The following is a 23,576-nucleotide window of genomic DNA, read 5'->3' as shown; positions in this document are numbered from 1 at the left end:
ATATTGCCCTCCCAGACTAGCTGATAAAAAAAAAATTGTTTTAAGACAATTACATAATTAAGTGCTAAACATTTGTTGCAGACTGCTATGTGATCTTGACCAAATCATTTGATACCTTAACATCGTGCATTTATATTAACAAAGCACTGATATACAAATCTTATCTGAGTGTCACAAGTTCCCAAGACATAGGGAAAGTATTTATCACCTTCAACTAACAGATTAAGTTTAGTGGACAAATTAGATGAAGTCATCCTTATTTGCTTGCTTGTTTATTGTCTCCTCCCAGTCTCCCAGGAGAGTAGAAACCTTGTTGACCTCGATGGTTCCCTGGGGCAACAGCGCTGGCCAAAAGTAAGTGTAAATACATTCTGAGTAAACGAAAGACAGAAAAAAGACAAAAAGAAGAAGAAGGAAACACTGTCAGGTCAGGTGAAAAAAAGTAGATTGAGGACTTCCGGTCAAGATGGTGGGTAGGTAAATGATACCGCCTCCTCCCACAACCACATCAAAGTTACAACTAAACTACAGAGCAACCATCATTTACAACCGCCTGAAATCAGCTGAATGGAAGGCCTACAACTACGGAATTAAAGCAGCAGCCACATCCAGACTGGTAGGAGGGGCGGAGGGGACGGGCTGGACCCACACCCACGTGTGGCGGATAAAAATCAGAAGGACACCTTGGCTGGAAAGGTCCTCCCTGAGGACTGAGGGGTCCCCGTCCCACACCAGGCACCCACCTCAGGGTTCCAGTGCCAGGAAGAGAGTCCCCATCACTTCTGGCTGGAAAAACCAGCGGGAACTGAGGCTCAGGGAGGCTGAGGCGGCTGGAGCCCCAGGCAGCTCCTCTTAAAGGGTCCGCGCACAAACTTACTTGAACTCGCTCCTTCTGGGCTCCAGCGTTGGGGAGGCAGCTTGAAAGAGATATATGGGGAAGAACTGAATTGTTCGGCATTGGGGCGAGAGCTGGAGGAGCAGCTTTCTCCTGGACAGACGTGCTGGCAAAGGCTGATGTTCCTTTGGTGAGTCCTTCCCCGCCCGGAGCAGACAGCCACCATATCTGGGACTCCAGCAACCTGGCTCACACTGTTTGCTCCACCCTGGTGATTTCCTGAGGCCCCACCCCACCCAACTTTCAGGCTTACCAAGCTGTTTCCAGTGGCTTACCATAGTATTGACCTGATTTGGATCCTGCTTCAGATTTTTCTAAAATCTCTCAAACAAGCAGCAGTTGGTCTCAGCGAGCCCCATACCTCTTATTAAGTGGCCCCAGGCTTGGCATTAGAAGCAGCCAGTCTTGGTTCACAACTTGGCTTTTCCTGGGCACCTCCAAGCCCCTCACAAGAAGCAGCCGTCTGCAGATCACTTTGTGGCTTATGCCGGGTGGCCCTGGATAGAACACAGGCAGTAGCTGACCTTGCCCCAGAGCAAGGACACCCAGTGGACAGCTTCAGACCACATCAAAACACCACCACCCAACCACCTCCATAAGTGACCCACTCAATGAGCAGACTCAGTGGATACCAAAGCCCTGCTGAAGTAACTTTTACTCTGTGTATTGGGCTCCTACACAGCTGATCCTTCAAGGGAGTCAGAAACCAGTAGTTAGTGGGCGCAGCCAGTCCTTGCAGCTCATCAGCCTGAGTAAATCCCTCCCATTGACATGCCAATGGCAATCAAGACTCAATTACAACAGAAGGGTGTGCAGTCCACACTAGGGGTGCACCTCAAGGACTCAGCTGGGGTGATCAGGGACACCTAAAACAATAGGCCACCCTACGAAGCCTAGGAGACATAGCAACTCTACCTAATATACAGAAACAAATACAGGGAAGCAGCCAAAATGAGGAGACAAAGAAACATGTCCCAAGTGAAAGAACAGAACAAAATTCCAGGAAAAGAACTAAACAAAATGGAGACGAGCAATCAATCAGATGCAGGGTTCAAAACACTGGCTATAAGGATGCTCAAGGAACTTAGTGAGACCTTCAAGGAACTTAAGGAGACCGCCAAAGAACTTAATGAGAACATCAACAACATAAAAAAGAACTAGTCAGAAATGAAGGATGTAATAACTGAAATAAAGAATAATTTACAGGGCATCAATAGTAGAGTAGGTGAAGCCAAGAGGCAAACCACTGAATTGGAATATAAAGAAGCAAAATATACCCAATCAAAACAGCAAAATGAGAAAAGAATCCAAAAAAATGAGGATCGTGTAAGGAGCCACCAGGACAACTTCAGGCATGCCAACATTCACATCATGGGGGTGCCAGGAGGAAGAGAGAGAGAGCAAGAAATTGAAAACCTATTTGAAAAAAATAATGACAGAAATCTTCCCTAACTTGGTGAAGGAAACAGACATACAAGTCCAGGAAGCACAGAGAGTCCCAAAGAGGTCCACACCAAGACACATCATCATCAAAATGCCAAAGGTTAAAGAGAAAGAGAGACTCTTAAAAGCAGCAAGAGAAAAGCAGTTAGTTACCTACAAAGGAGCTCCTATAAGACTGTCAGCTGATTTCTCAAAAGAAACTTTGCAGGCCAGAAATTAGTGGCAAGAGATATTCAAAGTGATGAAAAGCAATGACCTACAACCAAACTACTCTATCCTGCAAAGTTATCATTTAGAATCGATGGGCATATTAAGAGTTTCCCAGACAAGAAAAAGCTAAAGGAGTTCATCACCACCAAATCAGTATTATATGAAATGTTGAAGGGTCTTCTTGAAGGAGAACAAAATATGAACAATAAAGTGGCAATTAATACATATCTATCAACAATTGAATCTACAAACAAAATGAGCCAGCAGAACAGAAACAGACTCATAAATACAGAGAACTTTCTGTTGCTTGCCAGATGGATGGGGCTGGGGGGATGGGTGAAAAAGATGAAAGAATTAAGAAGTACAAATTGGTTGTTAGACTGATGAACCTCAAAGGGAAGGAGGGATGGAGGGCAGGAAGAGACAAACTAAAGAACTTCTATGCATATATGCATAACCAATGGACACAAACAATAGGGTGGGGAAGGCAGGAGAGGGGCAGGATTGGGAAGGAGGGAGTCAATGGGGGGGAAAGGGGGACATCTGTAATACATTCAACAATAAAGATAAGTTTTATGTAAAGGTTTTTTGAACAGGGAATTAAGAGATTCAGTCTTTTTTCCAAGTACTACTCATTCAACATCTTCAGCGTGCTACATGCTCAAGATACTACCCTAAATGCATTGCCAATGTAGATTCCTACGTTTGATCCTGTTATTCAGGATCATGGAGCCCTGACAAGTCTACATTGTGGATGAAAAAGGCTGCTGTTATAAATCATAAATTCCTAACTTGGCAGGTCATGGTGGGTAGTCAAGCCCTAGGTATACAACTTTTTTGTAAAAGGTTTATCTTTGCTTTAAGAAAGCTCTGTCCATTGTTTCTGTGCATTTAGGTTAACAAAGGGAATGCTTATTCCCTTGAAATGCTTATTTTCAGATCCCTCCTTCTGATGTGTGGACCACACTTTCAGGCCCATCCTTCCAAGGTATAACTACCTGTAACCCAATCCCCACCTTGCTTTCTCCCATCTCCATATAATGTTTCTTACATTTTTTTTTTCCTAATTTCAAATGTACAGATAAAATGGGAAAACTGGATTTCTTTGGAGCATTTTAGATCTTGCTTCCTGGCAACTGTCGTCAGTTTTGGCTCAAGTAAACTCAAAAAAATTATCTACAGGTTTGGATGTTTCTTACATGGACAACACTAAACTTAAGCTTCAAGCCTTAATTCCTTCATCAAGTGAGGGACTGGCCAAAAATGAGATGACAACTAAAGTTCTTTCCAGATCTCCCTTTTGTAACTCACCTTTACCTCCTTGCTTCAGTTCCCCCTTTTACAGTGAACAAAGGGACGCGCTAGCCGCCACTCAGGACCAAATCCTGGCCCACGGAGCAGAAATATAACCACTCCTTAGAACTGGTTTCTCAAAGAGCTATAGAAACCTTTATAGGTCTGGAGGCGAAAAACAATGTGACACTAACTGTTCAGTTTCTTCCTGGTCCCTGGCGGAGGAGCCTGGTTCCCCAGCTGAGGGCCAACTCAACGCGGAGCACGCGCCGCTTTAGACTGAAGTTTTCCCAGGACTGGGAAGGTAGAGGGTAGGCGCCCTACCTTGCAAAGACGCTCCGCCCCAGGAGGGGGCGGGCCTGCACAGAATACCCAGGGCCAAGAGGAAGACTCCCATTGGCCGGAGGGCGGGTGACGGAGCTTCCCGGGAGCATATAAGGGAGGGGGTGTGCACAACCTGTGTCAGTCTCGGAGTCTCTGGCTGCTGTACTTCTGGTGGTGCGACCTGAGCGGGCTCCCGCTAAGGCTTTTCCCTCCTCCGCGGGCCAGAGCTTCTGCCCCTTGGGTTCCCCCCCCACTCTGCTCGGCGGCGCCCCACTTCTCCCCACCCCCGGTGCTCTTCCTGCATTTCCTCGGCGGTGCTTTGACCCGGAGGACTTTCTGTTTGTTTTCTCCTCTTTCCTCTTTGTTGCTCTAAAACCCGCCTCGCCGAAGCCCCTCACTCCGGAGGGAGTTGGCCTCCTGGAGAAAGGCGGCTGCCGCGGACCGCACCGGCTCCACCTGCGACCCGGCCAGCCGGGCGCGCACCCCGCCTGCCTCTCCGCCTGCGTTCGTCCGCCGTGGGAAGCCAGCCGCAAATTCATTGATGCACCCATTCCAGTGGTGTAACGGTGAGTCCCGGGGCGAGCGGCCGGGCCCTGGGCTCCCCGGAGACGAGGAGGGGGCGCACGCTCGGGAGCAGGCAGAGGCTCGTTCTCCCTCTCGAGCCAAGTTTCTCTTGGAATGGGGCGGGCGGGAAGGCGTCCTGGAGCCCAACTCTGTTCTGCACAGCGCGGAATTTGAAAAACAAACAAACAAGCAAACAAACAAAAGCCCAGGTTTACCTCGAGGGCCGGGAAGAGTCCCTGATCGTGCATCGGTCGCGAGGGTATGGGAACCGAGGGGTCCCGGCCTTTGTGTGGTGGCTTCTCTCTTCTACCCCTTGCCTTGCCTTTGTGCGCTCAAACTCTGTTCTTTGTTGTGGTTGTTGGAGGAGAATTAAATCCGCGCTCGGGCTAGGATCTCCTAGAGGGAGCTCAAGTTCCCGGCCTGAAACTTTGCAGGCTATTTTAAATATGCATACAATGCTGCGTGCGGGACGGGCCGCGGTGGCTTCCTCTGTCTTTGTTGGCTTCGCACTGGCTGCTGTGGGGCTTTGTGCCTGTGGAAGACGCGGATTAAAGAGCATGGCTTTATTGAATTGACAAAGCTTTGCAGATATCTCAGAGCTCGGCTCCGCTTGGGTGTAGGCTTGCCTGGCTGGCGGGAACTGGGCTCTCTGGTCCCAAGGCCCGACTGTGGTGCTAGCTCTCGAGCCTCAATGGTGGAGCCGCACCTCCAGACCCATCCACCCCTACCACTCCATTCACTGGCCAACCTCTCCATCCCTGGGCCTGGGTGATGCTCAATTTATCTCACCTGAGGCTTTTTTTGTTGTTGTTCAGGTGATAACAGATTGGGCTTGGGTCTGATTCCTCACCCAAGCTACCTGAACTGACAGCCTTTGTGAGTGGTCAGTTCAAAACCTTGGATGCTAATACTCTCCCATGGTCCTAGGATCTTGACCGCATGGTTCTAACGCCTGTGGAGTTGGGGTGGAGAAACAGCTTGTCTTATCTCTGAGTGTGACAAGCTGGTTAGTTAGGAAACATTCATTCCGAGAGCAGACTCCTGCCAGATCTTGGATTAATTATTTCAAGAGGCTTTTGTTTTAAGGCGAGGTTTGGGCAGCATGTGTAAGAGTGTCCCCCATCCCCCTCTTCCTCTTGCTAGTAGTATCTAATTTCCTGAAAATGAATCAAGCTCTGTGGTGGGCGGGCATTGGAGGAGAAGGGGCGGAAGTTGGGGGTAAGGAAGAACAGTGCATCCTAGCATCTGGGAAAGATTCCTGTTGGCTGGAAGGAGAAGTGTTTCCCAGATTCACTGGTCTTTCTTGGCCAACCCTTCTCTTGATGTCATTCCCGCTCCCAGCCTGCTGAAGCTGAAACGTTCTGATGTCAGGGCTTTCATAGGTCAGCTGACACAACGAAACAGAGACTTAAGGAGAAGAACCCGGGGTTGTCAGTCCCACTGGCCTTTCTTCTGGGCAACCCTCCTTCATAAGAGGCTGGTTCTTAGACCAGCGGAGGACATGCCACTATCTCCATTCACTTAAAGTGATGAGAGATATCTTGTTCTTTGACTCCAGTGCAGAAGCAATCCCTCTCGCCACCCATTTGTGAAAAATATCTGGAGCCCCTTTTTTTCTGGGGTTGGTATTCCGTCCTTCCGACTTTTAGAGGAAAAACTATTCCACCATATCTTCCATTTCTTAGTCATTGTAATACAAGCAAATGGATTGTTTCTTGGCTCTGAAGCTCTTCTCACCTACACATCTATTACGTAAGAGTGCTAAACTCAGTGACTCAGTCCTGGGTTATCAGACAAGATAAACTGGTGAGAGGACTGCTGAGGCCCAAGTGCATGCAGAGTCACCCCCAGACCCTCTGCAATAGCTGTTGCCCCGCTGCAGGATCCCAGAATGGGAAACCAAATGAGGTTCGTTGGGACTCTAAAGATACCCAGATCCAGCTCATAAAAAATGTGTGGAGAGTTAAGGCAGACTAGGGATTAGACCCTCTTAGAGCGTTAAATAGTGCTGGGGGCAAGGTGTGTGGAGTCGCTCCTGTTGGGGCAGAGGCCTCATTGGCATTAAGGACAGTTTTCGGGAAGGGAAGTCCTACAGCCCTTTGTAGAACACACGGAGTTCACCATGATATCTTCAAAAAAGTCTGCTGGAGCCTAGAAGCAAGGGCTTCCAGTTGGGCATGGCAGAGTTTAGTAGCTAATTATTTGTTTTCAGCTTAATCAAAAAAAAAAAAAAAAAACTTTCAGGACTAGAATTACTTTTACTGTTGGTTTCCCCCACAATGTGGAGGTCAGTGCATAAATCAGGCCTTCAACAATGCTCGTTGGTTGACTGGTCATCCATTAGCTGTGGACAGTTTCTAGGCAATTTTCCCAAACATCAATCTACTTACTTGGGAGGATGAGCTTCTGCGAGGGGTACCAGGTTTGGGGGGTGGGGGGGACTGGGAGTTATTTATCTGTTAACTAGTTTTTGAGAACAAGTCAAACACTAGGCTAGGCACTGGAGAGTATCCAAATTGCACTCCTCAGACCTTGGGGCATTCAGGCTGTTAGGACTCTCATCTCTGATTTTAGGATCACAGTTGCATCTCCAGTATGGTGCTTCACTTTGTTGTTGCTGTTAGTCCATTGCTTTTTAGAGAGAGTAGGAGGGAGGGAGGGGGAGGGGGACAGAAAGAAATATCGATGTGAGACACATCGATTGGTTACCTCCTGCACATGCCCCGATGGGGATTGAACCTGCAACCCAGGTACTTGGCAACCCTTGACTGGAAATTGAACCCGAGACCCTTCGGTGTGTGGCGCCCACGCTCTACCCATTGAGCCATACTGGCCAGGGTGGTACTTCACTTTGAGTGGTGAAAAATCTGTGTGTCTGTCTTCCCTAGAAGGTAAAACCATCTAGTCATTCTTCCTTGATTTTATCTTCAGTGTCTATCATGGTACTTGTCACATAATCAATACTTAATGTATGTTTGAGTTAAGTCGATGCTAGGAGCACTGGGCAATGTAAGACATTTACTAAGCATTAAGAGCCAGAACATGGGATAGAGCTGTGAGCACATAGAATTCTAGGGAGAGAGGGGTCACTGGACCATCACAAAGACAAGGCTTGGTGGACTTGAGGAAGGAAGGGAGTTTCGGGCAGGGAAAGCTGTGGACAAAGGTGTGGAAGCAGCGAGTACAAAGTTGGGCGAGCAGTAGTGAGGAGACTGGCCCACATGGGGTGGAAGACATTGGCAGGGAGGTTGAGAGGGGACCCAGTGCACACAAGTTTAGAAGGACTTGAAGCCAGTCATGAGTCTGGGAAATACATGATAGAAACTGAGTAGGAGGAGATGACAGACATGTGGGCTAAATGAGAGGAGGGACTAGACATCCATTAGGCGTCTGGAATAAGGACTTGGAATAGAACTGGGTCTAAAATCTGTTTAGAATAGGGACTTGGCAATAGGACAGGGCACAAAATATGAAAGAGGTTTGGAGGAGGCTCATTAAATAGTCACTAAATTAATTTAGACGAGGAAGAGGTATGAGAAGTACAATGTCCAAGATGACTTTGTCTTTCAAGCCAGACTTCTGAATTGTGGTAGCACTGGTAATTATAATGTAGAATTCTGAAGTATATATGAATGGGTTCTGGCTCCTAGCAAGATGTCAGGAAAGTTCTTAAAAGCCATGTTGAGGGCTTGGGTATGGAGGCCTTTGTTGAGGGCTTGGGTATGGAGGCCTTTGGAGCCCGGCCTTGTTAACTGTGGGACACAGACAGTTTAATGATTGAGTGTTTTAAGATTAAACTGGTCACATGAGGATGTGGTATCGCAGGTATATGGTAAATTTTTGTTTTCTGGTCTTACCACTTTCTGAAACAGGAATTTTATGCTTACCTTTTGGATCACTATGGTGTTTATGCCTACAGGCATGAAGAAACACTCAACCAGCTTATTGCTTATATCCTCTCTGTGTTTTTTTTTCTTTATGGTTAAACATTACAGAAGATTTACTAACGATCAGAACCAGTAGTCCCGAGAGAGAGCATGGCTCTAGAAGTGGCTATTCTAGCAACTCAGCTGATAAAATCTCTCTTCCTCTTTCCCTGTTGCCTCTGCCACGGGCTTTACATTGAACTGCTCTCTTTCCAGCTACAACTTGCCCGCCACCATTACAAGTGTTTTGAGCAGACATGACAAAAAGGGAAATGGCTTTCCTTTTCCAGCAGACGTTCTCTTTGTTTCATTGGCCAGAACCCTGTCACACACCTTCCTCAACACAACACCCTGGCAAGGGGAAGGTGACTACCCCGGTTGGTAGACCAACCAGGGTTACCCCTAAAGTCATGTGAGAAGGGGGTGCATCTCGTGGCCAGCCAGTGCTTCCCACGCTGACTGCATGAGAATCTGCTGAAGACCTTGCGATATGTAGATTCCGGTTCATTTCTTCTGGGGTCGGCCTGGTATTCTGCATTTCACACAAGCTCCAGGGAATGTCATTGTTGCTATGAGACTGCACAGTGAGGCTTTGAGTAGAAAGGGGGACAGTGGCCAGTAAAAGTAACTGCAGCGCCCCCGCCCCCACTTTCTGGAACGCTGGCCCAGCCTTGGAATGAATAATTTCTATTCTGGTCCTATTGCAGCTTGTCTCCTGCAGCAGGTGGCTTAATAACGACAAATGACCTTTGCAATTGCACTTTGCAATTCACAAAGCATCTTTCTTAATATTGGTCCTCTCCGTGTTTTCCTTGTTTTCACATAACAGAGTGAAGCTTAGAGAAGTAACTTTGTAAAGGTCACATAGCTAGGGAGAGATGGAGTTGGAACCCAAATATACTTTTTCCTCACCTAAGGTTCTTCATTACTGCACCGTATGGCTCTCACTGATGGAAGTATTTCCATTTTCTGCCCGGTGCCTGAAGACTTGGTCCCCTAGGTGGGGGTGCTGTTTTAAGTACTGTGTGTATAGTCCATTTCATAGATAGTTCATTTACCTGGGATCACATCGCTAGTAAGTATTAGGGCCAGGATACAAACGGAAGCCCCTGAATCAGACGGTTAGGAGCCCAGAGCCTGCCAGTCCTCTCTCCATCTTTGCTGACACAGAGAATCATCAGCCCCAGAGATACATTTCCAACTATAACGTGATTTTTCCTCCCGCTTTCTCTGCAGGGTGTTTCTGCGGCCTGGGACTGGTTAGTACTAACAAGTCCTGCTCAATGCCACCCATCAGTTTCCAAGACCTTCCTCTCAACATCTACATGGTCATCTTTGGTACAGGCATCTTTGTCTTCATGCTCAGCCTCATCTTCTGCTGTTATTTCATCAGGTGGGTGGCTCACTGGGTAATCTGGAATGGGGGTCAGGGACGAGGCGGCCCGGGGTAGGTGAGCCGACAGAGGCTCCCACAGCGGTCACCGGCCTCTAGCTAGTGCCCCTGCTGTAAAGACAGAGCTTAGCCAGGGCTCCACAGAGCCCCAGAGGCCTGATGTTTCTATTTACACCAGCCTATCAACTTGTCCCAGCGCGTATAAGGTCACCGTGGGTTGGGCTGCATCCTGCCTCTTGGCCAGTTATGCTAAGGTTACTTATAATTACTGTCTGACCAAATGATGTCACTGACGATCCTCTCGCTGTCTCTCTGTTCCCCACTCACCCTCTCTGGGTAGCCAGGGGTAAGTAGGCATGAGTGACACCAATGGTATGTACTTCTGCCCCCCTGGGAAATCCTGTTGTCAGCCCCCCAGATGCTAATATTAGCAGGCTGATGTCTGCAGAGCCGCTTGTTTGTTCTGCCTTGGAAGCTCTTATTTTGAGAGTGGAAAAAAAAAAAAAACTAAGAACCTCACTTTCCATAGGGATCCAGGGGAGGGCTGTAGCTTCACCAGGAATTGTTTCTTCTCCTGTTGATAAGGCATGGGAACAGGTGGCAGTTTCCTACCAAAACTTTGGGACATAACCAGAATTTAGACTGGAAATTAAAGTCGTTTCTGACAAGAGCACACCTTTGGTATTAATAATTCTTCGTTGTGTACTGGAGAGTGTTGAGCACCTCTGACCAGCCGAACATGCTAGTGGTTCTTAGAGCCATTGTGATAACCCCCCATGATATCTACTGCTCGAGGAGGCATCAGCCGGAGTCTAGGCTAGTGTCCGAGCAAAGCATCTGAGAAGATTAAATGAAGATGAAGGAAAAGGAGTCTGGTTCCCTACAGAGGTGTCCCGGTGGGTGCGTCCTTCCCGGGAAGAAGGCTGGAGAAGCACGTGTTCCGTTCTCAGTGCTGGGAGAGCTCGCTCTACGGAGAGGAAGTGCCCGCAGGCCCTGCTCCCCAGCGCTCGCTTCTTTCGCAGAACTTCAAAAAGTCCCCGGCACTAGAATTTTCCACTTAAGCCTCTATCTTCCGTAAATACATTTATTTTTGCCCTCTTGTGCAGTGGAGTGTAAAATTTATATCTCACTAAGTGGCGACGAGAGTAGATTCTGGTATCTTCCCCACTCCCTCACCGCTCCGAGCCTGAGCTGTGTTCCTCGTACTCCGTCTTCCTGACACCAGCCACCCCATCTCCTCTTATCAAACAACTTATGCAGTTCCCCAGAGGCTGCAGATGGAGACATTCCACATAGCAAAGATTTGTGTAGGACACTGGAAGGAGTCTGTAAAGCTAACTCTGCTTGGTCCCTGCACACGCACACGCACACGCACACGCACGCTCACCCATGCCAAGCTGCAAATGTGGTCAAGTGAAGAAATCCCAGAAAATCACTCAGTAAGTGGGTGGCCAGGGTTCATTTCCTAATTCTGTCACTAATAGGATGTCCTTAGCTTTTTGGCTATTCTTTACCAAGCACCACCTGTATAGCAGGCATCGTGGTGAGCACTTTGTGAAATATTTAGCTCACGTAGGCCTCAGAACATCCCTCCGGTTTAGGTATTAGCCCACTTTATAAATGGGAGAGTTCAGGATCAGGCTGTTAAGGATTTGTCCAAGGCCATGTAGCGCGGAATGTATAGAGCTGGGCTGGTCTGGTGACAATTAACTAGAGTCTGCCAGATTCCATATGTTTGTCTCTTATTTTTATTTCGTGGACAGGAAGTGCAGGGGCAGCAGTGGCATCTGTGCCCCCCCCTTACGGCTAGAGTCTGGGTTCTTGCAGAAGGGGAGGCTGGGAGCTGCGCATGGCTGATTCGTTTTTATTTGGCTGCACTGAGAGAACAGAGCAGCAGAACCACATGATGTCGAAAGCTTTCCCCACGGCAGGGCTCTCGGCACCACCTGTCCCTTCTGCAGTAACCGGTTCCTTCACCGCCGCACTCTCTGTTCTGCAGCCTGTCCAGAGCCGGTCGACCCTGCAGTTTCATGGTTCCAGAGGCTCACTAGTGTGTGTGTGTGGCAGCCTGCGGGTGTCTATATATAGAAAGACACAAGCACAGAAGCCACTTCCTCTCCCTGCTTCTTGGTTTCCTTCTCAGCCAAAATAGGCCATGACCCCTGCTTGTGGCCTGGTGAGCTCATTGGCCAAGACCAGCCTCGACTCCTAGCTCCCCCCACTCATTCTCTCCCACCCCCCAAAGGGGTGGTCTCTGTCCCACACAGGATGGAGTGGCCGGTGAAGTACAAATAGGCAGGAAAGGAACAATTATTTGCAGGACCTGGCTGCATTGTTTGTTCCAAAAGGGAAAAGAAGCAGAGGGAGAGCCCACTGGCAGTGGCTGGAAATGGTGTCATTGAAATCAGAGTATTTTTAGCTAATTTGCTCACCCAACAGCTGAAAAGGCCACCTGTCCGAAGTTGTTGGCACTACATCCCCTGCTGGGATGGCCCAGCATCTTTGTTTTTTGCTTTGTTTCCCTTGCAACTTGTTGGCCCCAGTTCATCACAGCCTGTACCTTCCTGAGGCATCCATCCACAGGCTGGCTGAAGGTGCGGTCTCAAGCCCTCCAGTGTTCTGAGCATCCTGGGCTTTGCGAGTTAGGCTGCCGGAGTTTCCTTGGATAAGACCGTTAGAAGGAGCCAGGAGACAGAAGGCGTGAGGGCAGGGGAGGAGGGCACCCCGGGCATCCTCGGTACGGCTCACACTACATGAGAATGGCCGTGTGCAGTGCAGGCGCGCAGGATGTGCGGCATCCCCGTTCTCGGGCTAAGCAGCAGGGTTTTCGCCACTTCCTTGTTTGCTCTGCACAAGCCTGGCGAGAACGACAGTGTCTGTCTCAGAAGGTGGCTGTAATAAGCACACTGACTGAACATTTCTTCCTTCCCCAGCATAACCCAGTGTCAGTCAGCTAACAGTTCACGGAAGCTTTGGATGCATCCTTCCCTGCCCCCCTCACTTGGACGTGGGGACAGAGATGTGTGTGGATACATGGAAGTGCAAAGTGAAGGATGAGACTTTAGCCCAACCCCCACTGAGCAGAAACCCTCCATGGCTGACCAGTGATGTGCTGCCCCTGCCCTCAGCCCCGTGGCAGGAGTCACTGGGACTGGAGTTCCTAAGCGGCTCCAGGCCGAGCTGGCCTGGCCAGGGCCCCTGGATACGGCGTATTCACCTGATTGGTGAAACAGGCCACGTTTTGTATTAAAGAGCTCGAGCTCTATAATCAGATAGACTTTGATTCCAATCCGGACACGGCTGCCAGTGGGCTCTGGAGTTTGGGCCACTTACTTCTCTGGGTTCCATTCTTTCCTCGTCTGTGAAAAGGAGAGTGTCTCCTAGTTGTTTGGAGCCGATGAGCATGTGTGTGAGTGTGTTAGTGCATGGACCGCTGCACAGAAGTCCTCTGAGCATCATGCCACTGCCTCTAGTCACAACATGCCAGCTTCTGGCTATTGAGGGAGGCTTCGTGCAGGCCACCAGCTTGAAAGAAAGAGCAGAAAACAAAGAAGGGCTCGCCTGTGTTTTCCCGGCCCCGTGAGGGAAGAGTGTGCTCTGAGTGCGGTGCTTGTGTTCTCCGGGTGGGAAATTCCCCAGGGTCAACAGACTCATTTATCCTGCTACCCTCGCTTAATGGAAATAGCCCTGTTAAGAATATCTAACTTCTCTGTACGCTCAGTCATTATTGATCTCTATAGTTTGGGAGCTTGTAGGAATTTACCTCCTGCGAAATGGCAGGGAGAGTGAATGGCTTCTTCGGGAACTCCCCAATCTGCAGGACCTGCAGGACATGTTGAGGCTGTTGAGCCTGAGTCCTTAATTCACTCTGCGTGACCTGCACAGGACCAAACCATACCCTATGGCATCTGTAGGGTGGGCCACCCCGTGGAGAGCACCCCTCCCCTCCCCCAGAGGAGTGCCAGGCAGCCGACCTGCCTCTCCTACTTTGAATGGCTCTGCTTGTGCCAAGGCATAGTGACCACTTCTCTCCCCTTCCTTTTCCCCCCAGCAAACTGCGGAACCAGGCACAGAGTGAGAGATACGGGTATAAGGAGGTAAAGTACCGCATCTTTCCCGAGACTTTCTCCTCTGCTCCTTGTCCTCTAGAGACGGAAGAAAAGCTTGAGCTGTCCTTGCCTGGAGTTCCCCTCAGCCTCCCCTCTGGTCCTCTCTGGGGTGAACACCTTTCGCTGTCCTTGGCCTGGTTGGCCCGGGCAGTACGCCGAGCCCTCCCCTTCGTGGGAGGGTGGGGGAGGGAGGTGAGCCTGTGCAGAGCTGGGGACTTCCTTCGCTGGTTGACACCACCGCCCCTGTGGTCGGTTTCTTCTGACACCATGCCGCCTCCTTTCTTCACAGGTGGTGCTTAAAGGTGATGCCAAGAAGTTACAATTATATGGGGTGAGTGCACTGTGACAGCATGTGGGAGGGCCTCTGTGGGTAAAGGAAATAGCACCTTCTCCAACTTTCAGCCTGGACCATTTCAGGGACTTTTTTTTTTTAAGACAGGAAGGGAGAGAGAGATAGAAACATCCATGTGAGAGAAATACATGGATTGGCTGCCTTCTGCACACCCCCCACTAGGGGATCAAGCTCGCAACCCAGGCATGTGCCCTGACCAGGAAGCGAACCAGGACCTCTCAGTCCATGGGAAGACGCTCAGTCCACTGAGCCACACCGGCCAGGCTGAGGGACCTTTCTAACCCCTGCCTTCCTATCTCCTTGAGCCAAATAAGAGTCACTCATCCCAGCATGTAATCGGTATAAGGAATTCATTATGTCGGAACCGCCGCAGGCAGAAAACAAAGGGATCACGAAAGGGTCTGGGTAAGTGGTGACACGCCACCCCAGGAAGCCTGCCAGGCACGACCTTCGAGGAGAGGATGATCACAGCACTTCATGACAGACTGCAGCTCACTGTCCCATGTTCAGACCCCACGTCTTGGTTTTTCACCAAAGCAAAGAAGGTCCTTTGACCCTTGTATGTACACTCTGTTCTAGCGGACCCTGCGTCTGACTAGTGTGTCCATGCCTGTGGTTCCTCGCTGGCCCCCCATCAGCCTCCCACCCCCACACATCCTTGGGTTCCCCTCCACACTGAACCTTTAGGAATAGGCCATCCCTCTTCCTTTCCCACCTGTGCCTTTGAGGTCACCTCACTCATAGCCCGAGGCTTCCCTGCTAACTACAGACCCTCCTCTACACTGTGGTTATGGTCGTGGTCGTGGTTGTGGTCGTGGGCGTGGGCGTGGGCGTGGTTGTGGTTGTGGTTGTCTGAAGTAGGGAGCATCACAGGTCTCACTCGACAAGACCACCTAGAAATGGCCACATTTTGTCCCAGTTTTTGATACCTTATTACATCTCAGCAAATTCAAATGTTTTCTAAGCCCTCCTCTAGAAGGGAAATGCAGTGGAGATTGGGGGGTTAATATATATGGACATGAGGCTGGAATGAAAGAACGTAATGGACCACCTACGCCATACCCTCACCCCCATTTCCGGTTACTGAAACATGTCCCCTTGCCAAGTGTGCTAGGCTCGCAAGCACAGAGAACCATTCTTTTGTTTGGAACAGAACCAACCACAAGAAACCTGTGGTTAGAGACAAGTTCTGTGTCCACACTGTCCAAATGGGAGCTCTAGACACTCTGTGGCCATTGAGCACATGAAATGTGGCCAGTGCTACCAAGGCACTGAAATTTTAATTTCATCTTATTTGGTTCATCTCAATTTAAATAGTCACATGTGGTTAATGGCTACCATACTGTCGCAATTTTATAACATATGACTAACGTTTCTCTGGGTGATGAGGAAACCGGGCTAGAACCTGGTTTTCTTAGCTGGGGTGGAGATGGTGCTCAGGACGGGTGGGTGGGGTCCCTGCCCCGTCTCTCCTCACACTGCCGCCTTCTCTCCACAGCAGACCTGTGCAGTCTGTCTGGAGGACTTCAAGGGGAAGGACGAGTTGGGTGTGCTCCCATGCCAACATGCTTTCCATCGGAAGTAAGTCCGCAGTGGGGGTGTGTGTCCAGGGGGGCCTTTTAAAAAAGAACAAGCAGGCCCGGGCCGGTTTGGCTCAGCGGTTAGAGCATCGGCCTGTGGTCCAGAGAGACCCGGGTTCGGTTCCCACTAGGGGCACGTACCTCGGTTGCAGTTTGTCCCCTGCCCTGGTTGGTCATGCGGGTGGCAGCCACTCGATGTGTCCCTTTCACGTTGATGTTTCTCTCTCTCCCTCCCACTCTATCTGAACAAAAAAATGGAAAAATGTCCTCAGGTGAGGATAAAAAAAAAGAACAAGCAGGAAGCATCTTCTAGAACCTCAGTCTCTACCTCCTCGCATCTTCCACTTGTCAGCGATGTCCTGCATCCTGTCTGGACTGGAGGCATAGATTGGGGCAAGGGTAGGGATGGTCTGGGCCTAAGAAGAAGCTGTCCGGACGACAGACAGCAGAGTGGGTCGGGGTACCGCAGGTCTTCTCTCGCCCGCAGGTGTCTGGTGAAGTGGCTGGAGGTGCGCTGCGTCTGTCCTATGTGCAACAAGCCCATCGCGGGGCCCTCCGAGGCCGCTCAGAGCATCGGGATCCTATTGGATGAGCTGGTGTGAGCGCTGCCTCTCCGTCAAGGCCTGGAGAACACCTCTTCCTCATGGGTGCCTGGTGCCTGCACAGCTGCAGTGAACAAGGCTGTCGGCTGGGAATGGCCATGCTGACCTGAAGGGTGAGACCAGACTTGCCCCACCTCCTGTCTCCTGAAGTCTTCTTCCCTGCTACTCGATACTGAAAGCATCGCCCACGAGGACCAGTGTCTCCTGGTACCGGATGATTTACCTGCTGTGTTGCTCTGGGGAATGAAATCGCCCCATCTGGCCAGGAACTTGGAGCACCCAGTAGAGATAGAGACTGACTGACCCACAGCACCCTAGGAGAAGGGATGAAATGGGCTGTTCCTTCTCCCCGACCCCCACTCCCCGATCCCCACTCCTCACTCCTTCCGGGGAAGGTTAGAAGGGAAGGAAGGAAGAAAAGACCCAGGAATCAAGTGCCTGCAGCAGAAGTGAGGTCGGCTCTGTGGGAAATTAGGAAGAGCAGGGACGCACAGAAGCAACGTCAATGTTTACATGGGACCTATGGAAACAAAGGCTGGCTGGCCAGCCTGCTGGCTGCAGGGTGATGGAGGGTCATCCCCCTCTGCTGGGTCTGAGGTGCTAGCCATACCCTCTCTTCCGCGGTCCGCCTCAGAGCTAACTATTCCACACCAGAGTCCGCGCCTCCACAGGAAGGGCTCGTGACCTCCCATGGATTTCCAGGGGCTTTTTCTAAAGGAGCAAAAGGGGCCTGGGGGTGGGGTGTCTGAAGGCTAAGAGAGCAACAGATGCCTCTTCCCCCTGTAGATAGTATTTTTATACTCCGTCCTCACCATCTCAGGATCTGTACATGGAATGGAGGGGGTGGGGGTTTCCGTTCCTCCCCAGAATGGGTGGGGTGGGAAAAGGTATGTATTTAAAGAAAATTAAATGTAATAACAAGTTTCACTAACCTTTTGCCTGTGGTTGTGGCCTGTGTCTGCTGGCTCTTCTCCACCAACAGGAACAGAGTCCTGTAGCCGCCTCTTCTCACTTCCCCGCATTCGAATCCAACCCGTGCAGTTTCCTAATCCTGGAAAAGAAACATCGGTGATCGAGTGTTGCCTCTACAACACGGGCTGGGACTAATGTCAACGTGCTTTAGTACCTGACTAAGCCAGGCTCGCTCATTGGATGCCTAGGATATTTTTAAAGAAAATTGATGTATGCTGCCATAGCGTTCTGTCAACTAAGAATTCATAGAATTCTACTTGTAGTTCAAGCAGTTGTGCTCTTAACACAACTGAAAAGGTGTCGGTTGCTGCCACGGAAGCTTGATCTCTTTTCCCTTATGTTTTTTTCTTACCTATTAGCTGACACTCACTGACCGCCCTACTCTCCTGTGCCGTATCTGGGAGTGGGACTTAACATTTGACGTCCCTGCACTTAGATCTTGGGCCCCACGTCTTCCAGCTTTGCTCTGTCAATGTCCCGAGGACATGCTGAATCAATAATGGATCTGCAAAGTGGATTGCAGTGGCAGGAACGCGGGGGCAGGGGTCATCCCAGGGGGCGAGCGCCGGGTGCTGTGCACAGGAGAAACATTTGCAGTGGCGGGTCACAGGCACGCCGCAGAGGCCCTCACCCCTGCAGTGGTGCCGTGGAGGCTCAGCACAGTTGGTGCCCATGCTGGACAGATTCGAGGTACAGCTGGGGCAGCTGTCTTGGTGGGGGAACTTTGCCTGAGGATATGCCTGTTTTTGGTCACCTTCACAATTTTAGAGGTGATTCCTATCTTCCTTAATGTCTCTATACCCCCCTGCCGGCTGCCGCCAACCCCATAGGGCCTGGTCTTTTCTTCACTGGGGCACCACTACGTCCTCTAGTCCTGCCAGCTTACTGTAGTGTGGGACAATAAATGCATTTCCCGAGCGAAACAAGAAGGCCCCCGCCTTTTGCTCCTGCTGCAGGTGGGAAACCGGTGGTCTGCAGATTGGCTGCAACATTACATGCTTCTCCCTCACCACCTCCCCCTCCTCAAGGAAAGTGCATCGGTGTTGGCATGTTACTAAGAGGCTGGCACTAAAATGTCTGCTTGCACATTCGAATAGCATTGTCCTGGAGTCGAAACGACAGGGTAAAATGCCTTGGAATACTTTCAGCGCTTGCATACAGCTAGGCAGAATGGTCCTGCAAAGCAGAGCGAAGGGAAAACTAGATCTTTTTTTTTTTCCTGATGATATGCGAACTGTTAGTAGCCGATCAGAAGTCAAATAGTCCCAAGTCCCAAATGCATAGTCACCGGTATGGTCTTGTTACTCAGGTCAGTGTCCTGGAGCAGCTGCCACCTGGGCCAGGCACTGTAGCACGGGATGTTCCTTTCCTTGGGAAAGGATGTAAGCACTGTGCTTTGGGTGAGCAAGCTCGTGGTAGAGAGACCCTCAGCTCAGCTGGTGTGGAAACGACAGCAGGGGTTTCTGCCGGAAGATGATACCTGAGCTGAGTCTTGAGGGAGTGACGTGGACAAAAGAACTCCAGGGTTCACGGGCCTGTCATGTGCCAGAGCACCAACAATTCGGTGTGAAGTTGTGGGGAGAGGCTGGGGTGAGTGAGTACTGGGTGCTGCCAGGACCCTGGGACTTGGGAGCTAAGCCAATACTTTTCCTCTCTGCTCGAAATGTTCACGGGCAGCCACAGTGTGCCTCGTACTGTTCCTGTTACTGAAAAAGAATTTGCACTGTGAACGTGTTTCAAGGGGGAAAAAATAAAACTGAAGGAAGCCAGGTGATAATCACATGTGCCAGATAATCAGCACTTAGCCACCACATCCTTTCACAAAATGCCATGTGCCTTCCTTTCTGTATATCCCCCCGAGTTGGAGATTAGGAAGAGTGTTGACAAAAGCAAATAAATGGTTTGCTCATAATTACACAGATAGGCATCAGCACCACAGCCCAGACCCAGATTGTCCAGATCGAGTTCAGTGTTGGCTTCACTGACCCACAATAGCTTTGCAGGCACATTGTGCTCCCTGACGTTCAGGTCGCAGGTGCTGTTTGCTTCTGGGCTGATGCAGTCATGGAAGACAGAAGACCCAGGTAACTTGTCAGATGATTTTTTTGCTCGTCATTATCTAGGAACATGGATTAATTTTTTTTTTTAACTCTACAGTGGATTACTTCTTTTAAAGAAACTTAGGTGTATCAACCATTTACAAAGTTGGTATTTGAAGTGGAGGTAAGTCACTCAAAGCAGGATTTGAAATCACGGACTTGGATCGATTGGGACAATGGGTGTCTTGAATTGTGTCCTCCCGTTCCCCGTTCCTCACCAGGGCTTTTCCCATCCTCACTTGGCCCTGTTATGCCTCCCAGATTTTGCCACGATTTACCCCCTAAGACGAACCCAACCTCCGCCCTCCATTCTACCACCCTGTTCTGTCTGGATGTCATAATATCTTGGACGACCTTGACCATAACACTCATTCACAGGTGAACCTTCTGTAAAACCATATGCACAGCTTCAGAGTAACAGATGCCATCAAATTGGAAACAAGGACAGATTGATAACCAGTCGTGCAGGCTTATACCACAAATGCCATTCATGAAAACAAATGAAACTTGTCCACCATGCCCCAAACTATCAACAACATGGGCTCCTCTTTATTTATTTTTTAATTTTTATTCATTTATTTATTATTATTTTTTTATTTTATTTTTGTTACAGATCTTTCTCCTTTTTTACCCCATTGACACTCTCCTCCCCATCCCCCGCGCCCTGTCTCCAGCTTTGTTGTCCATGTCTATTGGTTATACATACATGCATATAAGTTCTGTGGTTTATCTCTTCCCTCCCCCCCACCCCTTCTTCTGAGGGTTGTCAGTCTGTACCCTACTTCCTTGTTTCTGGGTCTACCCTATTTCTCAGAGTGTTATATTCATTATATTCCATATATAAGTGAGATCATGTGGTATTTGTCTTTTTCTGCTTGGCTTGTTTCACTTAGGATAATACTCTCCAGGTCCCTTCATGTCATCTCAAAGGATAAGAGATCTTTCTTTCTTACAGCTGTGTAGTACTCCATTGTGTGTATGTACCACAGCTTTTTTATCCATTTGTCTACTGATGGACACTTGGGCTGTTTCCAGATCTTAGCTATTGTAAATAGTGCTGCTATGAACATGGGGGTAACATGGAGTCCTCTTAAAAAAAAAAAAAGTCATGCTCATTTAATTCCTCCTTTGATAAACTGGCATGCTGTGTAGAAAGGACATGACCAGTGTCACCTTTGTGCATTGGCATGGCTTCTGATTCTGTTTCCACGTGGCAGTCCAGGGCATGTGCTCTGTAGAAGCGGAAAGTCAATAGCACCAGGAGGCTCCTGAACCATCGTCCATCTCCACCTCTCCCCCAGGGCTGTGCCACAGCACTTCTTTCTTTTTTCACTTACTGATTTGAGAGAGAGACACTGATTTGCCATTCCACTTACTTATGCATTCATTGGTTGATTCTTGTATGTGTCCTGACCCAGGATTGAACCCCCAACCGTGGCATGTCAGGATGACGATCTAACTAACTGAGCTACCCAGCCAGGGCCCACAGCACATTTCTCTTATTCATCTTTTCTCCTTTCTTATTCCTTTTATTTCTCCCTCTTCATTTCTTTACCCTTTTTCTCTTCGTCCCAACCTATTCTTTAATGTTACTGAGAGCACCAAGGCTGTTGCAGGACCCTCCTGAGGGCCGTGATTGCCATGAATGGTTCTAGACACACCAGTTACTAAGGGTTCATGTCCAGACAATGCTGTGAGTTCCCCCAAGGACCAGCTCTAAGTTTCTAAATGAGAAGGTGGCTGGTGTCCTCCAAGACAGGAATAGAATACACGGTGACTGATACATTAATGACATGATGCATGTGAGCAAAGGCAATTTATCCTAACCCAACAGAAGGAAAAACCAGGTTTGCTTTAATGTGGGAGAAATGGATCTGGAAGCATAGTGGGCATGAAGTTGGGCTTCAATCAGAAAAAATCCAAACAAATCCCAAATACAATAGCATGACTAGACCTAGCCAGAGAGCCCTCCTCCACCGTCTTCAGCATTGACCGAATCTCTACAGAATGAACTTACTCAGGGTTTATGTTTGCAGAAAAACAGACAAGCTAGAAAAAGTCCCTGGAGTATTTTAAATCTGGATGATAGAGACCAGGGGGCAAAGAATTTAGTGGTGGTCTTCAGTATCATGTTGTAAGCATGTACCTCCACTATAAACTCCAACATTCCAGAAATGTATTGTTTTCTTCTCTTTTAATTGCCCTTGACTCGAGCCACCAACTTTCTCCCCATCTGCAGTGCTTTCTTTCTTCCCAGAGTAACTTATGAGTCTCAGAGTCACACAGATCAACCCCGCCCCCATCCTCTGTATATACTATTTAACCACTGAGCTGTCTGTTTTCTGATCCCCTAAAGACTTGGCATCCCTCATCCTGCCCAGTTTGGTATGTGAGAAGCTGGCTAAGTTGTCCAGGTTTTCCAGTTCCCACACAGTTGTCCCTACTGACACCATCTTAAAAGGCTACCTGGGAGGTCAGTTGCTAACCTGGAGACCTGCTACCTTTATTCTCTTCAGGTCGAAGTGTTGTAGTGTGCAGCATCTGCTTCTGCAATGAACATTCTGTATTTATTTTATCCCATATCTATCCATCAAGCTTCAATCAACATTTTTGTTTGGTTTTTTTTTTTTAGTTCTCACCCAAGGATATGTTTTTTATTGATTTTTCTTTAATTCCTCACCCAAGGATACTTTTCCATTTATCATCAGATAGAGTGGGAGAGAGGGAGGGAGAGAGAGAGATACAGAGAAAAACATCAATGTGATAGAGCCACATTGACTGGTTGCCTCCCACACAACCTGACCAGGGCCAGGGACAAACTGCAACCCGAGGTACGTGCCCTTGACTGGAATCGAACCCATGACTCATTGTTCCGCAGGCTGACCCTCTAACTGCTGAGCCACACAGGCCAGGGCTAATCAACATATATTTCAATGTGTTTCAAAGCAAGCTTCAGATACCAGTATTCTTTTTTTTTTTTTATCCTCACCCGAGGACATTTTTCCATTTTTTGTTCAGATAGAGTGGAAGGGAGAGAGAGGAAGAAAGAGAGAAACATTGGTGTGAAAGGGACACATCGAGTGGTTGCCACCAGCACGACCTAACCAGAGCCTGGGACAAACTGCCACCGCGGTACACGCCCTTAGCGGGAACCGAACCCGGGTCTCTCTGGACCACAGGTCAACGCTCTAACCACTGAGCCAAACTGGGCCAGGGCAGATACCAGTATTCTTATATTAAATTTATAGCTAACATCTTGTTTTGCATGTGAACTGAGAATGACCAGAAATCTGCCTTGAATATGAAGATAAGTACTTTCTGATAAATTGTTGGTAAATTTTGAAAGTAGCTGACTTCAGGGTGGTTTTAGAAATAATTCAGGTATGAAATTATTTTACATTTAAAATTAAGAGTTCTTCACTGTCTCCGGTAACTTTTCACCTTGCTAAATTATATGTTGTGTGCCAAGGCAGAGAGAGGGGTGCGTCAGTGGTGTAGGACATCCCACCCTTACTGCACATATTAACATTTCTGCAACAATTAACCATGGAATATTTTTTGGACTTTTTCCACATCCTAAATTTAGCAAGCTAGAATTATCTTTAAAACCACTTTAAGCAACCTTTTTGAAAGGAAAAATGCCTACAGAAGGAAATCTGCGTTTCTGTGTGGTTAGAATGCAGTGTCCTCAACTTCATTCTTTTGCAAAAAAGCAAATTCTTCCTTTATTATATGCTGAGGATGTAGCAAAGACAATAACCCAGCAAATTCATTACAGGTTTGTAAGGTTAAAAATGTATGTTCAGATCAAGAA

General features: G+C 48.8%; 1 protein-coding gene across 1 annotated transcript; it reads left to right on the top strand.

Annotated features, from left to right (window-relative positions):
* Nucleotides 1-4,687: 4,687 nt before the first annotated feature.
* Nucleotides 4,688-17,505, top strand: RNF122 (ring finger protein 122). Its single transcript, XM_036250081.1, has 6 exons — nt 4,688-4,731; nt 9,892-10,048; nt 14,100-14,145; nt 14,447-14,488; nt 16,008-16,090; nt 16,577-17,505. Exons 1-6 carry the CDS (start codon nt 4,707-4,709, stop codon nt 16,689-16,691), a joined length of 468 nt encoding a protein of 155 aa, XP_036105974.1. The 5' UTR covers nt 4,688-4,706; the 3' UTR covers nt 16,692-17,505.
* Nucleotides 17,506-23,576: the final 6,071 nt, after the last annotated feature.

The sequence above is a fragment of the Molossus molossus genome, unplaced genomic scaffold, assembly GCF_014108415.1.
Source record: "Molossus molossus isolate mMolMol1 unplaced genomic scaffold, mMolMol1.p scaffold_m16_p_9, whole genome shotgun sequence".
Taxonomy (NCBI): Eukaryota; Metazoa; Chordata; class Mammalia; order Chiroptera; family Molossidae; genus Molossus; species Molossus molossus.
This window is presented reverse-complemented; position numbering and strand designations above follow the sequence as displayed.

Bases quoted from the DNA above. Each gene is read 5' to 3' on its own strand.
- RNF122 (XM_036250081.1), top strand. From the start codon at position 4,707: ATGCACCCATTCCAGTGGTGTAACG. The intron at 14,489-16,007 runs GTGAGTGCACTG...TTCTCTCCACAG, and splicing joins AGAAGTTACAATTATATGGG to CAGACCTGTGCAGTCTGTCT. The intron at 16,091-16,576 runs GTAAGTCCGCAG...TCTCGCCCGCAG, and splicing joins CAACATGCTTTCCATCGGAA to GTGTCTGGTGAAGTGGCTGG.